The 17882-nt window shown below is 36.5% G+C and overlaps 1 protein-coding gene across 2 annotated transcripts in view; it reads right to left on the reverse strand.

The window, feature by feature from the left end:
* Positions 1 to 17882, reverse strand: part of ZDHHC15 (zinc finger DHHC-type palmitoyltransferase 15) — a 116213-nt gene that overhangs the window by 71497 nt on the left and 26834 nt on the right. For both annotated transcript variants that reach the window (XR_009598894.1, XM_004022206.6), the window contains exon 3: positions 1937 to 2031. Coding sequence is in view for 1 of the 2 variants with exons in the window: in XM_004022206.6 (XP_004022255.1) it covers positions 1937 to 2031 (95 nt within the window). In the remaining variant the exon portion in view is untranslated. The remainder of the gene's footprint in view (positions 1 to 1936; positions 2032 to 17882) is intronic.

The raw sequence follows: 17882 nt of genomic DNA on the forward strand, positions 1-17882 counted from the left end.
ATCACCGGCTTGACGGACGTGAGTTTGAGTGAACTCCGGGAGTTGGTGATGGACAGGGAGGCCTGGCATGCTGCAGTTCCTGGGGTCACAAAGAGTTGGACATGACTGAGTGAACTGACTGATTGACCTAAGCTAAACATATGCCAAATATTCACTTTTTATTTTTACCAATTAAAAATGATGAACATGTGGCCTTAAATGTTAGACATTTGCAGTGATTAGCTAAACCCATGCTGATTATGATCATCCATGCTGATTTCCCCAGCAATGTTTCCTCTGTGGTTATTCTCCATTTTTGTTCCACTGTGTTGCTTCAGGTTCTGAAATTAGACACTTGAGCCCTCCAAGGGATATTTTCATTTATGTATAGCTGTCAGTTGTTTTTTCTGGAAGGTGGATAGAGGCTGGTATCTTCTACTCTGCCATCTTTCTGACATCACTCAGTCAAATCTTTTTTTTTCTTTTTTTCTTCCTTTCACTTTCAACCTATTTACGTCTTTGGTTCTAAAGTGAGCCACTTATAGACAGTATAAAGATAGATAATAATATTTATCTATTATGCAAATATCTGCCTTTTAATTAAATATTTAATTAAACATATTTCAAATCATTGCTCATAAGAAAGAATTTTTGCCATTTTCTACTTTCTATATGTGTAATATCTCATGTTCCTCAATTCTTGCATTACTACCTTACTTTGTGTTTTATAAAAATTTATTGGAACAGAATTCATTTACAATGTTGTATTAATTTCTGGCATACAGCAACGTGATTTGGTTATGCATGTGAAGTCGTTCAGTCGTGTCTGACTCTTGGAGACCCCATGGACTGTGGCCTACCAGGCTCCTCCGTCCATGGGATTTTCCAGGCAAGAATACTGGAGTGGGTTGCCATTTCCTTCTCCAGGGGATCTTCCCAACCCAGGGTTTGAACCCAGGTCTCCTGCATTGCGGGCAGACACTTTACTGCCTGAGCCATCAGGGAAGGCTTGGTTATGTGCACATATATATATATATATATATATATATATATATATATATATATATTTACTCTTTTAGATTCTTTTCTCATACAGGCAAACAGGTTATCATAGAATATTGAGTACAGTTCCCTGTGCTATACAGTAGGTCCTTGCTGGTTATCTATCTTGTATGTAGTCATGTGTGTACGTTCATCCAAAGCTCCTGATTTGTCCATCCCCACAATGTTTCCCCTTTGGCAACCATAAGTTTGTTTTTGATATCTGTAAGTGTGTTTCTGTTTCATAAATAAGTTCTTTGGCATCATTTAAAAAACTTAAGATTCCACATATGAGAGATCATATGATATTTGTCTTTCTCTGTGTTTAATTTTATTTTGTATGTGTACAATTTTAAGTGGGAAAACTAAAATCAGTACTTTTCCTAATGTTGGGAGGCTGTTGAAATTTCTTCCATTGTTTTATTTCCTACTTTGGAAACTAATCTGTGTTACAGTAATCACATGTTATAAGTACGTGATATGATTAGAAATTTTTCATGTACCCTCCCAAATAATGCATGAAACACTTTCATTCAAGGGAACACAGTTTGAAAATGATCAATTTAACTATTGTAATTTTTCTCATTGTCTCACTGAGTTCTAAATTATTACAGTTTCATAGAATTCAACTAGAGGAGTCCTCAGAATCAAGTGATTCCTTGTTTCGCTCATTATCTCAACAATGCAGATAGTAGTTTACTAGTCTTAAAGATATCAATAGCTGGTGATTACACAAACTCCTTCAATAGACTATGTTAATTTTAACTTACATTTATTACTCCAAGTTCTTTTTAAAGACTACCTTGAATCTTTCCTTTGTAATGGAAGGTTATTTGTTCCTCTTTTTGCCCTCTTCTTGCCTTATTGGCATTTCTACTTTAGTCTTTAGTCTTTATGAAGTAAGCAGTATTCTTACCTTCTGGTTCGGCTGTTGTGGGAGTGTAAAAATAGACTTCCAGTAGGTCCAGGTAAAGAACACAAAGATGGCATGGTAGAATATGAGGTAGATAACTGAAATTTAAGGGGAAAAAAATCAGCATTTATGTTATATTTTCACCCATTTCTAAGAGTTCAGAAAGATGTAAAGCTCAACAAAAAAATCTCTATTTTGTTTTCCTATTACCAAGTATTTTCTAGTATTATTATGAAAGGCTAATTTTTACCTTTTCCCCATAAAGTGACAGAAACAATTTATAATGGCAAATTTGGAATCAGAGACTTTTTGGGAGTTGCATATTTTAAAAGTTGCCACATGATCCTGGGAATAAAGGGGAAATGTCCCTTATGATAATGTGAGGGGGAGCTACTGTTGCCAATTGTCATTCTCTCTGCCACTATGCATACTGAAAGATAATAATGATAGCATTTGCACAGTGCTATAGAGTTTACAATGTGCTTTCATAATGTTATCTAATTTTATTTTTTCAACACATTTGTGAGATAAGTAATAAGTAGATAAGCAATAAGGACAGTTGATCAACTATCAGGGTAGTCGATTATCCAAAGTCACACAGCTACTATACAATGTGTGTGTGTGCTAAGTCATTTCAGTCATGTCTGACTCTTTGTGACCCTATGGACTGTAGTCCTCTAGGCTCCTCTGTCCATGGGATTCTCCAGGCAATAATACTGGAGTGGGTTCCCATGCCCTCCTCCAGGGGATCTTCCAGATCAGGGATCGAACCACCGTCTCTTACATCTCTTGCATTGGCAGGCGGGTTCTTACCAGGAGTGCCACCTGGGAAGCCTCCACTATACAGAGTAGCCAGGTCTTTAACACAGGGCTTCTGACTGTAAATCACAAGTTTTTCTTTTCAGTTGCCCCAGCGACTACACACTTTTGAAATGTGAGATGTACTTTTGAGACATTTGTGGCTTGCCATCTCTTTTTATACTCTTTGCCTCCTAGATAGCTCTTCTGATACAGGAAAGTTCAGTATTCTCCAGAGCCATTTTGAGACTGTCATCTTACTGTTTCATTGTGAATCCTTGTATGATAAAGTTTTATTACTTCAATCTATGAGGAAGACTCAAGGGAATGATGTGACTTGAGACCAAGTTAATAGGGCCGATTCTCTCACATATTTATAATAGAATGGAAAAAAGCTGGCACAGTGCTCTCAGCCCTGTGGTACAAGATCTTTTTAATGGCTTGTTTTGTGTAATTATGAAATCTCATTTCAAATTCAAGCAATAGAAAGCAAATGCCCACCATACACACATATATAACCTCCTCCCTCTCCCTCCTAAAGCAAAATACTTATTTTGTATTTGATGTGTATCTTTCCAGATCCTCTATTTTCATATGTCTATATAAATATCAATGTACAAATACAATACACATAGGTAATTTTTGTTATAATAAAAGTTTTCATTGTATTTTGAAAGGTAATACATTCAAAAGGTTGAAAATAGTACACAGTGAAAAGTCTCCCTTCTAGCCTTGTCCTTCAGCCATCCAGATTCCCTCCCTGGAAGCAACAAATGTCATACTGTCATGACTTTATTCTTCATCCTATCAGGTTTTATGCACATAAAGGCATCAAAACAATGGGCTTTTTAAAACAAATAGCACTGTTTTGCATTCTACTTCTATTTCACTTGCTATGAGTTGGAGAGCATTCCACTTAGTACAACTTGAGAGACTGAGCTTCCTTATTTTCCTTTTTAAAAAGTGTCATGGATTAAGATTTAACAGAACCTCCCTGAAAGACCTCTTCACAAAGAAAAGCCACCATACAAAAAAGGAGGGAATCCCTCAAGAAACAGTTTCCACTGAGTCAGAGACCTCCATTGTGTTCTTGTGCACTGAAATTTGGAACTCAAGTTAAGGCCCTTACATTTCTGGTGAAATTCCTCCTAATAGATTGAACCTAGGCTGGTCTTTGGAGAGAGATCAAGCCCTGAGTCTTTAGAGAGGGAGCACTGACTCCTAGACACTAGACAACCAGAGAACTCACCCTAGGGAATGTCCAATAGTGAGAACTCACACAAAGGAAACCACTGAATACAAGATCTGGCATCACCCAACTACCAGTAGCACCCTATGCAGGACGCCTCACCTAAACAACAAACAAAACAAAAATACAAATGTAATCATCAGCAGACAGGATAACCACCTCACTCAGTTTGCCCATCAGAGGAAAAAACAAACAAACAAACAAAAGCTCAGCACAAATCTCACCCTAATTGAAGCTTACACAAACCACTGGACCAAACTTAGGAGGGCAGAAACCAAAAGGAAGAAATAATTCAACCTTGAAACCTGGGAAAAGGAGACCTCAGACACACCATGCTAAAAAAAATAAATAAATAAAAGTCAGAGAAACACGACACAAATGAAGGAACAAACTAGAAACATAGAAGTCCAAATAAATGAAGAGGAAATGGGCAAACTCCCTGAAAAATAATTCAGAATAATGATAGTAAAGATGATCAAAAATCTTGAAAACAAAATGGAGAAAATGTAAGAATCAATTAACAAAGACCTAGAAGAATTAAAGAATAAACATACAGAGACAAACAACACAATCACTGAAATTAAAAATACTCTAGAAGGAATCAATAGCAGAATACCTAAAGCAAAAGAATAGTGAGCTGGAAGATAAAATGGTGGAAATAACTACTGAAGAGCAGAATATAGTAAAGAGAATGAAAAGAACTGAGGATAGTCTCAGAGACCTCTGGGACAATATCAAATGCATCAACATTCGAATAAAAGGGGTCCCAGTAAAAGAAGAGAAAAAGAAAGGGTATGAGAAAATTTTTGAAGATACTATAGTTGATAATTTCCCCAACATGGAAAAGGAAATAATCAAGTCCAAGAGGCACAAAGAGTCCCATACAGAATAAACCCAAGGAGAAACATCCCAAGACACATACTAATCAAACTATGAAGACTAAACACAAAGAAAGAATATTAAAAGCAGCAAGGGAGAAACAAGTGACATATAAGGGAAACCCCATACGTTTAACAGCTGATCTTTCAGCAGAAACTCTACAGGCCACAGGCGAATGGCAGGGTATATTTAAAGTACTGAAAGGGAAAAATCTACAACCAAGATTACTGTACCTGGCAAGGATTTCATTCAACATTGATGGAGAAATAAACAGCTTTTCAGACAAGCAAAAGTTAAGAGGATTCAGTATCACAAAACCAGCTTTACAATAAATGTTAAAGGGACTTATATAGCCCAGAAATACAAAGGAAGAAAAAAGATCTACAAAATCAACCCCAAACAGTTAAGAAAATGACAATAGGAACATATATATCAATAATTACTTTAAATGGAAATGGATTAAATGCTTCAACCAAAAGACACAGACTGGCTGAAGGGATACAAAAACAAGACCCATAAATATGCTGTTTACAAGAAACCCACTTCAGACCTCAAGACACATTATAGACTGAAAGTGAGAGGATGGAAAAATATATTCCATGCAAATGGGAAGCAAAAGAAAGCTGGAATAGCAATCCTCATATCAGACAAAATAGAGCTTAAAATAAAGAAGATTAAAAGAGATAAGGAAGCCCACTACATAACAATCAACAGATCAATCCAAGAGAAAGGCATAACAATTGTAAATATCTATGCACCCAACATAGGAGCACCTCAATACATAAGACAGACACTAACAGACATAAAAGGAGAAACTGACAGTAACACAATAATAGTAGGAGACTTTAACACCCTACTCACACCAAAGGACAGATCATCAAAACAGAAAATTAATAAGGAAACACAAGTCTTAAATGGTACATTAGATGAGATGTATCTCATTGATATCTTCAGGACATTCCATCCAAATGCAGAAGAATACACCTTCTTCTCAAGTGCACACGGAACATTCTCCAGGATAGACCACATCTTGGGTCACAAATCAAACCTCAGTAAATTTAAGAAAATTGAAATTGTATCAAGCATCTTCTCTGACCACAATGCTATGAGACTAGATATCAATTGCAAGAAAAAAACTGTAAGAAACACAAACATATGGAGATTATACAACACATTACTAAATAACCAACAGGTTACTGAAGAAATCAAAAGGGAAATCAAAAAATTTCTAGAAACAAATGACAATGAAAACACAACTCAAAACCTACAGGATGCAGCAAAAGCAGTTCTAAGAGGGAAGTTTTTAGCAATACAATCCTACCTCAAGAAACAAGAAAAACATCAAATAGACCACCTAACTTTACTCCTAAAACAACTGGAAAAAGAAGAACAAAAAACCCCACAAAAATTAGTAGAAGGAAAGAAATCATAAAGATCCAAGGAGAAATAAATGAAAAAGAAATGAAAGAAACAATAGTAAAGATTAATAAAACTAAAAGTTGGTTCTTTGAGGAGATAAACAAAATTGATAAACCTTTAGCCAGACTCATCAAGAAAAAGAGAGAAAAATCAAATCAACAAAATTAGAAATGATAAAGGAGACATTACAACAGACAATCCAGAAATACAAAGGATTATAAGAGACTATTATGAACACCTATATGGCAATAAAATGGACAGATTCTTAGAAAAGTTCAATTTCTTCTAGATTCACCTGGAAGAAATGGACAGATTCTGAGAAAAGTTCAATCATCCAAGACTGAAACAGGAAGAAATAGAAATTATGAATGACTGAATTACAAGCACTGAAATTGAAGCTGTGATTAAAAAATCTTCCAAAAAACAAGCCCAGGACTAGATGGCTTCACGGGAGAATTCTATGAAGCATTTAGAGAAGAGCTAATGCCTATCCTTCTAAAACTCTTTCAAAAAATTGCAGAGGAAGGAACACTTCCAAACACATTCTATGAGGCCATCATCACCCTGATACCAAAACCAGACAAAGACAAAAAAAAAAAAAGAAAGAAAGAAAACTACAGGTCAATATCACTGATGAACATAGATGAAAAAATCCTTAACAAAATTTTAGCAAACAGAAGCCAGCAGCACATCAGAAAGCTCATACACCATGATCAAGTTGGGTTTATTCCAGGGATGAAAGGATTCTTCCATATATGAAAATCAATCAATGTGATACACTGCATGAACAAACTGAAAGATAGATACCATATGATAATCTCAATAAATGCTGAAAAATCCTTTGACAAAATTCAGCGCCCATTCACGGTAAAAACTCTTGAGAAAATGTGCATGAAAGGAACCTACCTCAACATAGTAAATGTCATATATGATAAGCCTACAGCAAACATTATTCTTAATGGTGAAAAACTGAAAGCATTCCTCCTAAGATCAGGAAAAAGACAAGGGTCCTACCTAAGGAGACAGAAGAACTGTACACAGAAAATTATAAGACACTAATGAAAGAAATCAAAGATGTCATAAACAGATGGAGAGATATCCCATGTTCCTGGGTAGGAAGAATTAATATTTTAAAAATGACTATACTACCAACTGCAATCTACAGATTCAATGCAATCCCTATCAAATTACCAATGGCATTTTTCACAGAACTAGAACAAAAAATTTCACAATTCATATGGAAGCACAAAAGACTCCGAATAGCCAAAGCAGTCTTGATAAAGAATAGGGCTGGAGGAACCAACTTCCTGACTTCAGATTATACTACAAAGCTACAGCCATCAAGACAGTATGGTACGGGCACAAAAACAGAAATATAGACCAATGGAACAAGATAGAAAGCCCAGAAATAAACCCATGCAGCTATGGGTACCTTAGTTTTGACAAAGGAGGCAAGACTATACAATGGGGCAAAGACAGCCTCTTCAATAAATGGTGTTGGGAAAACGGGACAGTTACATGTAAGAAAATGAAATTAGAAGACTTCCTATCACCATACACAGAGATAAACTCAAAATGAACTAAAGACCTAAATGTAAGACCAGAAACTATAAAACTCTTAGAGGAAAACATAGGCAGAATACTCTATAACATAAATCAAAGCAAGATCCTCTATGACCCACCTCCTAGAGTAATGGAAATAAAAACAAAAGTAAACAAGTAAGACCTGATTAAACTTTAAAGCTTTTGCACAGCAAAGGAAACTATAAGCAAGGTGAAAAGACAACCCTCAGAACTGGAGAGAATAATAGCAAATGAAAGAATTGACAAAGGATTAATTTCCAAAATATACAAGGAGCTCATACAACTCAATACCAGAAAAACAGACAACCTAATCAAAACATGGGAAAAAGACCTAAACAGAGATTTGTCCAAAGAAAACAAACATATGGCCAAAAACACACGAAAAGATGCTCAACATTGCTCATTATTCAAGAAATGCAAATCAAAGCTACAATGAGATATCACCTCACACCAGTCAGAATGGCCATCATCAAAAAGTCTACAAACAATAAATGCTGGAGAGAGTGTGGAGAAAAGGGAACACTCTTGCACTGTTAGTGGGAATGTAAATTGATACAGCCACTATGGAAGATGTTATGGAGATTTCTTTAAAAACTAGGAAGAAAACCACCAGATGACCCAGCAATCCCACTCCTAGGCATATACCCTGAGGAAACCAAAATTGAAAAATACACATGTATCCCATTGTTCACTGCAGCACTATTTACAATAGCTAGAACATGGAATCAACCTAGATGTCCATCGACAGATGAATGGATAAAGCAGTTATGGTACATATACACAATGGAATATGACTCAGCCATAAAAAGGAACACAGTTGAGTCAGTTCTAATGAGGTGGATGAACCTAGAACCTATTATACAGAGTGAAGTGAGTCAGAAAGAGAAAGATAAATATCGTATTCTAATGCATATATACAGAATCTATAAAAATGGTACTGAAGAATTTATTTACAGGGAAACAATGGAGAAACAGACATGGAGAATAGACTTATGGGCATGTGGAGAGGGGCAAGAGGGTGAAATGTATGAAAAGAGTAATACGGAAACTTACATTACCGTATGTAAGATAGCCAATGAGAAGGCGTTGTATGGCTCAGGAAACTGAAATGGTGGCTCTGTGTCAGTCTGGAGGGGTGGGATGGGGAGGGAAATGGGAGGGAGGTTCAAAAGGGAGGGGATATATGTATACCTATAGCTGATTCATGTTGATGTTTGACAGAAAACAACAAAATTCTATAAAGCAATTATCCTTCAATAAAAAATAAGTTAATTTAAAAAATTTATCAGCTCTTGTTTCATCCTTAACCTCTTCAGTGACTAAAGGCCTTCCACTTTCTTCTTTATCCCCTTCTACACTGTTTTCATTTTATGAGGTTCTATTACTTTTATAATTGATAAAATAAAGTTTTGTTAAGTTCATCCTTGATAAATTATTAAATAAATTATAGCATATCAACACCATGGAATACCTTGAGGTCATTAAAAAATTAAATATGTTTGTATATACTAATATTGAAGGACACCTATGATATATTATTAAGTGAAAAAAACTAAATCATAGGACAATATGCACAGTATCATCCAGATTAAAAAACAACCAATCCTATATAAACTATAGAAATCCATAATCATTTGTTTGTATGTAAATACACAGAGAAAGATCTAGAAGATATAAATCCAACCAAATATACTAGTTAACTGTGAACAGACATTGATAGGGCTGGAGTCAATGTGAGGAAGACTTTTTTCTTATATATTTTTTATAGCTTGAATTTTCAATAAACATTATTTTTGTAACAAAATTATATTAATTGAAGTCAGTGTATTGATATTATTATATGTAATTATCATAATTACATTAATATTAAAATCAACATAATATTCTTTTAGAAGTGGGTTAGTGCATAAAAAGAGCTTTTGTCTGGTCCCCAAATCCTCCTTATAAAGTAATTTTATAATAATAAATATAAAACAGTATGTTATATCCATGCAGTTACAATCAATTAATTTACAACAAAGGAGGCAAAGACATCTAAAAGAATGAAATTAGATCATTTTCTCATATCATATACAAAAATAACTCAAAATGGATTAAAGACCTAAATGTAAGACTAGAAACCATAAAAATCCTAGAAGAGAATGAAGGCAGAACATAAATCATACTATGCATAAATCATAAATCATAGTAATATTTTTGGATCTGTCTCCTAAGGCACAGAAAACAAAGCAAAAACAAACAAATGGGAACTAATGTAAATTATAAGCTTCTGCAGAGCAAATGAAATCACTAACTAAATGAAAGACAACCTACCGAATGGGAGAACATATTTGCAAATGATAAAGGGTTAATATCCAAAATATGTAAATAGCTAGTACAATTCAACAACAACAACAACAACAGCCAAGTAGAAAAATTGAGCAGAAGACTTCAATATTCATTTTTCCAAAGAAGACATACAGGTGGTCAACAGGTACATGAAAAGCTGTTCAACATTGCTAATCATTAGAGAAATGAAAATCAAAACCACAATGAGATGTCACCTCACAACTATCAGAATGGCTATCATCAAAACGAACACAAATAATAAATGTTGGCAAGGATGTGGAAAAAAGGGAACCTTCATACACTGCTTGTAGGAATGTGAATTGGTGCATCTACTGTGGAAAACAGAATGGAAGTTTCTCAAAGAAACTAAAACTAGAACTATCATATGATCTAGCAATTTTACTTCCTGGGTATATATCCACAGAAAACAAAATCACTAATTTGAAAAGATACATGCACTCCAATGTTCATATGGGAACAACCTAAGTATCCATCAACAGAAGAACAGATATATATATATATATATATATATATATATATATATATATATACACATATATATATACATATACACACACACAATATACATATATATACATACAATGGTATACTACTCAGCCATAAAAAGAATAAAATTTTGCCTTTTGCAACAACAGGGATGGGCTTGGAGGGTATCATGCTTAGTGAAGTAAGTCAGACAGAGGAAGACAAATACTGTACGTTATCACTTATATGTAGAATCTAGGAAATAAAACAAACTAGTGATTATAGTAAAAAAGAAACAAACTCATAGGTGTAGAGAACAATCTAGTGATTACCAGTGGGAAAGAGAAGTGGGGAGGAGCAAGGAGGGGTAGGGGATAAAGAGGTACAAACTACTATGTATGAAATAAATAAGCAAAAAGGATATATTGTACAAGACAGATTGAGTATAATCTATACAAATTTTGAATCACTGTTGTACCTGACACTAATTTTTTTTTTTTTTTAAAAGGAAACAAGGTTGGTTTCTTCTGAGGCCTCTTCTCCTGGTTAGTAAATGGTGATCTTCCTTTCTCTTCACATGGTCTTCCTGCTGTGTGTGTCTTTCTCCTAATCTCCTTTGCTTTTATAAGGACAGCAGTCATATTGGTTAAAGCCCACCCTAGCTATCTCATTTTTACTTAATTACTTCTTTAAAGATTCTACCTCCAAATACAGTCACATTCTAAGTTACTTGGGGTTAGGATTTCAGCATATGAATTTTGAAGGAACACAATTGAGCCCATAACAATTCTATTATTTAGAATTGCATCTATTTCTAAAAAGGTAAATAATTATAATCATTTTTAACTTTGAATGAGAAACTAGAGAATTTAGCATGCAAACCATTCAAAATACAAATTAATTCTCACATAATGAGTTAAATGTTTGCTTAAAATGATTGATTGCCCTTTTTGGAAATGCACCACTGTGGTCAACACATTACTCTTGGTTACATATGGATTGCCTGATAGGTTGTGCCTAATCTCATTCTTAAATTCATCCCTTAGCCTCACTAATCCTTGGAGTCTACCAAATTTTTAACCTGTAGCTCATCCCATAGCCACACTTCAGGGGTAGAGGAGCAAGACTTTCTACTCTAGATTTTCAAAATTTAGATAGCATGATGCTGAATGAGATTATCCATGCAAAATACTCTTATGAAAGCAAAATGCACTATTATTCTGTTTTCTAGTAGTCTATGAAAGAACATATGGACTCATGTCTTAAAAGAATTATGGAGTTCTGTATAATCAAGGGTGACATAATATATAGTATCTGGACTGTGGTTCAGATGATCTGAGCTTTAATCCTTTCTGTGCACTAGAATCATTTGACAAAATATTTATAAGGGCAGTAGTACGAATAATAGTACTGAAATATATTATCTTTCTAAGAAGAAAGATCTTTTAGGTCTTTTCCAATGTTAATAACAATAGTATCTACTGTTCCTTATTTTGTACTTAACATATGCCATGCACTATGCCAAGAGACTTAGATACATCTCATTTGGTGCTCCAAATAACCATGAAAGGTAGGTATTGTTATTCTCATTTTATGGAAGAAGAAAGTGAAACTTAGGTTAAGTTCCCCAAGGTCATATATATAGTAAGTGGCAAAGTCAAGATTTGATCCCTGGTACATCTGACACCAAAGTCTGCTAATTTGCTACTTAATAGTACATTAGAGATTGAAATTTTATTAGAAACTTTATTAGTTTCCTAGGGCTATCATAACAAATTATCACAAACTGGGTGACTTGAAACAACAGAAATTTATTTTCTTATAGTTCTGGAGACAAGAAGTCTGACATTAAGGTCCAGTTCCCTCTGAAGGCTCCTGGGGAGGATCCTTCCTTGCTTCTTCCCAGCTTCTGGCCACTCCTGACAGTCTTTGGTGTTCCTTTGTGGTGACACAACTCTAATCTCTGCTTCTGTTTTCACATGGCCATCTTACTTCTGTGTCTGTGTATTCAAAATTTTCTCTTCTTATAAGGACACCAGCCATAGGGTACACCCTAATCCACTGTGACCTCATCTTGACTTCACCTGCAAAGACACTATTTTAAAATAAATTCACATTCACAGACTTTGGGTGGACATGAATTCTGGAGGGACGCTCCTCACCCAGTAGGGGCACCATTACGCAGATAAGAAATGAAAAACTTGTACTATGTCTGACTAGGTTTTCTTAAGTTCTGTATAATGAATAAAAGGTTATGTGATTTGAGGCTTTCATATCTTTGCTGCTTATATATGTTTTGTTTATGCCAAATAATGTTCCTACTGGTAGTCGTATGCTATTCTGTATTCTAATTTAATCAGTTCAGTTCAATCGCTCAGTTGTGTCTGACTCTTTGAGAACCCATGGAATGCAGCACGCCAGGCCTCTCTGTCCATCACCAACTCCTGGAGTCTACTCAAACTCATGTCCATTGAGTGGGTGATGCCATCCAACCATCTCATCCTCTGTCATCTCCTTCTCCTCCCGCCTTCAATCTGTCCCAGCATCAGGGTCTTTTCAAATGAGTCAGTTTTTTTTGCATCAGGTGGCCAATGTATTAGAGTTTCAGCTTCTGAATCAGTTGTTCCAATGAACATTCAGGACTGATTTCCTTTAGGATGGATTGGTTGGATATCCTTGCAGTCCAAGGAACTCTCAAGAGTCCTCCATCACCACAGTTTAAAAGCATTAAATCTTCGGTGCTCAGCATTCTTTATAGTCCAACTCTCACATCCATACAGGACTACTGGAAAAACCATAGCCTTGACTAGATGGACCTTAGTTGGCAAAGTAATGTCTCTGCTTTTAACATGCTGTCTAGGTTGGTCATAACTTTCCTTCCAAGGAGTAAGTGTCTTTTAATTTCATGGCTGCAATCACCATCTGCAGTGATTTTGGAGCCCCAAAAAATAAAGTCTCACACTGTTTCTACTGTTTCCCCATCTATTTGCCAAGAAGTGATAGGACTGGATGCCATGATCTTCGTTTTCTGAATGTTGAGCTTTAAGGCAATTTTTCACTCTCCTCTTTCACTTTTATCAAGAGGCTCTTTAGTTCCTCTTCACTTTTCACCATAAGGGTGGTGTCATCTGCATATATGAGGTTATTGATATTTCTCCCGGCAATCTTGATTCCAGCTGTGCTTCCTCCAGCCTGGCATTTCTCATGATGTACTCTGCATAGAAGTTAAATAAGCAGGGTCACAATATACAGCCTTGACGTACTCCTTTTCCTACTTGGAACCAGTCTGTTGTTCCATGTCCACTTCTAACTGTTGCTTCCTGACCTGCATATAGGTTTCTCAAGAGGCAGGTCAGGCAGTCTGGTATTCCCATCTCTCAGAATTTTACACAGTTTATTATGATCCACACAGTCAAAGGCTTTGGCATAGTCAATAAAGCAGAAATAGATGTTTTTCTGGAACTCTCTTGCTTTTCCCATGATCCAGCGGATATTCCCAATTTGATCTCTGGTTCCTCTACCTTTTCTAAATCCAGCTTGAACATCTGGAAATTCACAGTTCATGAATTGCTGAAGCCTGCCTTGGAGAATTTTGAGCATTATTTTACTAGCACATGAGATGAGTGTAACTGTGTGGTAGTGTGAGCATTCTTTGGCATTGCCTTTTTTTGGGATTCGAATGAAAACTGACCTTTTCCAGTCCTGTGGCCACTGCTGAGTTTTCCAAGTTTGCTGGCATATTGAGTGCATCACTTTCACAGCATCATCTTTCAGGATTTGAAATAGCTCAACTGGAATTCCATCACCTACATTAGCTTTGTTCGTAGTGATGCTTTCTAAGGCCCACTTGACTTCACATTCCAGGATGTCTGGCTCTAGGTGAGTAATCACACCATCGTGATTATCTGGGTCATGAAGATATTTTTTGCATAGTTCTTCTGTGTATTCTTGCCACTTCTTCTTAATAGCTTCTGCTTCTGTTAGGTCCATACCATATCTGTCCTTTATTGCGCCTATCTTTCCATGAAATTTTCCCTTGGTATCTCTAATTTTTTCGATGAGATCTCTAGTCTTTCCCACTCTATTGTTTCCATTTCTTTGCACCAAACAAGTCACAGAGTTACAGGGTTAGAAATAATCTCAGATAGTTATTAGAGCTATTGGTCTGCTTATAGGGAAGGCTCACTAATTCATGCCAGATAGTTTGGTGTCTAATACTTTCTGAATAGGTTTTATGGCATCTCCTAGTAAACTGCCCTAATGTTCAGAAAGTTATCTTCAAGTCTAATTTTCAAACTTCCGGTTACAATTGAATCTAATTTTAGTTTATGGGTTCTACTGTCTTGAGAATCCTGACATATAAAAAATGTTACAACTCAAATTGTTAATACTTCACATTTACAAAGCAGTTTAATACTACATATTTTATGCCTGTATACTTTTGCTCTTGCTAGCTTAAAATAATAAATCTGTAAGATGTTATTAAACTAGACTCATTTTAAAGAAATTGTGGTCAGAGAAGTTGAGTTACTTACCAAAAGTCATAGAGCTAGTAAATGATACAACTGCAACTTCAACCCAGACCCTCTGTCTCTAAATCCTGTACTTTGTCCCATTATGCCCCACTGCAGAATAAAGAAGCAAAATCTAATCTTATTCTTTGGTGTATTGATGAATATAAGAGCTACCAGGGGAGAAGTGCTTGAGAATTACAAAATTCTAGAATAAGAGGGACATTAACAATCATGAATTGTGGTAACAGTTTCCTAAAGAATTCAAATTCTGGCAACTGGATTGATGATACCAGAAAGGTTTTGAACTGAGTTGGGCTTACAAATGACTCTACATGGATGTAGTTGAGTTTATTGATAACATGCAAAAAATGAAAATATACTACTTTGGACACTAGAAAAATGAGCATTTGAGCATCAAGTTTCTGAGTAAGGAGGTCAACTAAACAAATTAGAAAGTTGTAGATTGAGAAGTAAAAGAACAGGTATATATTTGCTTAATAGCATAGACTTCAATGTCAGGCAGTTCTGGGTTTGAATCTTACTGCTTACTAGCTAGATGACCTGGGATAAGTTGCTTAACTTCTCTAAACTTCAGTTTTCTTCTCAATAAAATGTCATAAAGAATGTCTACATCATTGTGTTGATGTAAATATTGAAAGATTATACACACATACAATACTTAGCAAGGTACCCTGTATGATAAATTGTAGTTTCCAATTATAATGACAATATTACTGTCATTATTACTATTATGGTGGAGCATCAACTAAGCCCCCACCCACTTCTCTTGAAAGGCTATTGTGGAAAATGATATTTATTTATAAATATTTCATATATATATATTTCATATACATATATATATATATATATATAGAAAAATCTCTGATCTTAAGAACCATTCATGGGTAGTCCCAAGATGGCGGAGGAATAGGATGGGGAGACCACTCTCTCCCCCACAAATACATCAAAAGATCATCTGCCTGTGGAGCAACTTCCACAAAACAACTTCTGAACCCAGATACCCCAGAAAGACAAACCAATCTCTTCAAAATGAGGTAGGACAAAAGATAAAGATGAAAAGAGCAACAAAAGATTTAGGGATGGAGACCCATCCTGGGGAGGGAGTCATGAAGGAGGAGAAGTTTCCACACAATAGAAAACCCTCTCAGAGGTGGGGTCAGTGGGGATATTTGGAATCTCAAAGGGCAGCATAACTGAAAAGAAAATCACCACAGAATTCACAATGAACAGCAATTATTAGCCAAGTGGCTCACATGCTTGCCTTTGACCAAAGCCAGAGGGGGCTGGTGCGGAGGCATGAGCTACATTGTCAGTCCTTAGGGTAAAGACTGGGGTGAATGCCCTGAGGACACTCTGAGGAGACTAATGTGACATAGCAACCTAAACCATGGGAATGTCAGGGAAACAAAGAAAAAAAAAAAAAAGGACCTTTCCCACGGGAAGGCTCTAACACAGCACTGTGACCCCTGGCATGTTCACAGAGCAAACGATCACACTCTAGTGAGCAAGTTGGCTGCCATTTATGCCCTCTCTCCTTGAAGCCAGAGAGGCAGAAGGCAATGGGCCGCTGCAATCTGGGCCCCAGAGACTGCATCTCCCGCCAAGCTGTGAGCTGGCTGCCAGTCACTAATCACATCTTCCTGGAATCCTGGATGGTTCATATTGGCTAGGAGTGTTAGAGCTTGGGACTAGCTCCCCTGATAAGATGCATGGCCCATCTGGGACTGTGTGCTCACAGTGCACCCGAGAGCCTGAGCGGCTTGGACCTGGGAGGTGCACAAGACAGACGGCATACCTGAGACTCTGCCCTCATGGTGCACCTGGAGCCTGAGAGGCTTGGATCTGGGAAGTGCACAAGAGGCACGGCTCACCTGGGACTGTGTCCTCATGGCACACCTGAGAGCCTTGGACCTGGGAAGTACACGCCACCTGGGCTGTGGCAACCCAGAGTGATCTATCCACCGTGAGCACTCCGCACACATGCCAGCAGTATTTTTTTTTCAGTGTCCTTCCCCTCCAAAGCACAGCTGAGCAAGTGAGCTCGAATAAGTGGCCACTTTCGCCTCCACATGTCAGGGTGGAAATTAGACACTGAAGAGACTTGCAAACAGAGGAGACCAAATGAAGCAAAGGAAAGAAGGGGGAACGCCCTCAGAAGTGACAGGTGCAACAGATTAAAACTCTGCAGTTAAGCTGAGACTGCATTTGAGGGGCAACTGTAGACTTCGAGAGCAAGTAAAAGCTGGAACGAAGGACTATCTGACAGTGAACTGACCCCATCAACACTGCCCACAAAAGCTCCAGAGAAATACCTAGACATATTTTTATTATTTTTTTAAATTAAAAAAATTTAGTCCTTTATTGCTCCTTTAACTTTTTAATATAAATTTATTTATTTTAATTGGAGGTTAATTACTTTACAATATTGTATTGGTTTTGCCATACATCAACATGAATCCGCCACAGGTATACACGTGTTCCCCATCCTGAACCCCCCTCTCTCCTCCCTCCACGTACCATCCCTCTGGGTCATCTCAGTGCACCAGCCCCAAGTATCCAGTATCATGCATCGAACCTGGACTGACTCCTTTAACTTTTATTTTTATAGTATACTATTACCGTTCTAAAAAAAAAAAAAAAAAAACAACCTTATTTAAACAAACTCCATATT

Source organism: Ovis aries, chromosome X (genome assembly GCF_016772045.2).
Source record: "Ovis aries strain OAR_USU_Benz2616 breed Rambouillet chromosome X, ARS-UI_Ramb_v3.0, whole genome shotgun sequence".
Lineage (NCBI taxonomy): Eukaryota > Metazoa > Chordata > Mammalia > Artiodactyla > Bovidae > Ovis > Ovis aries.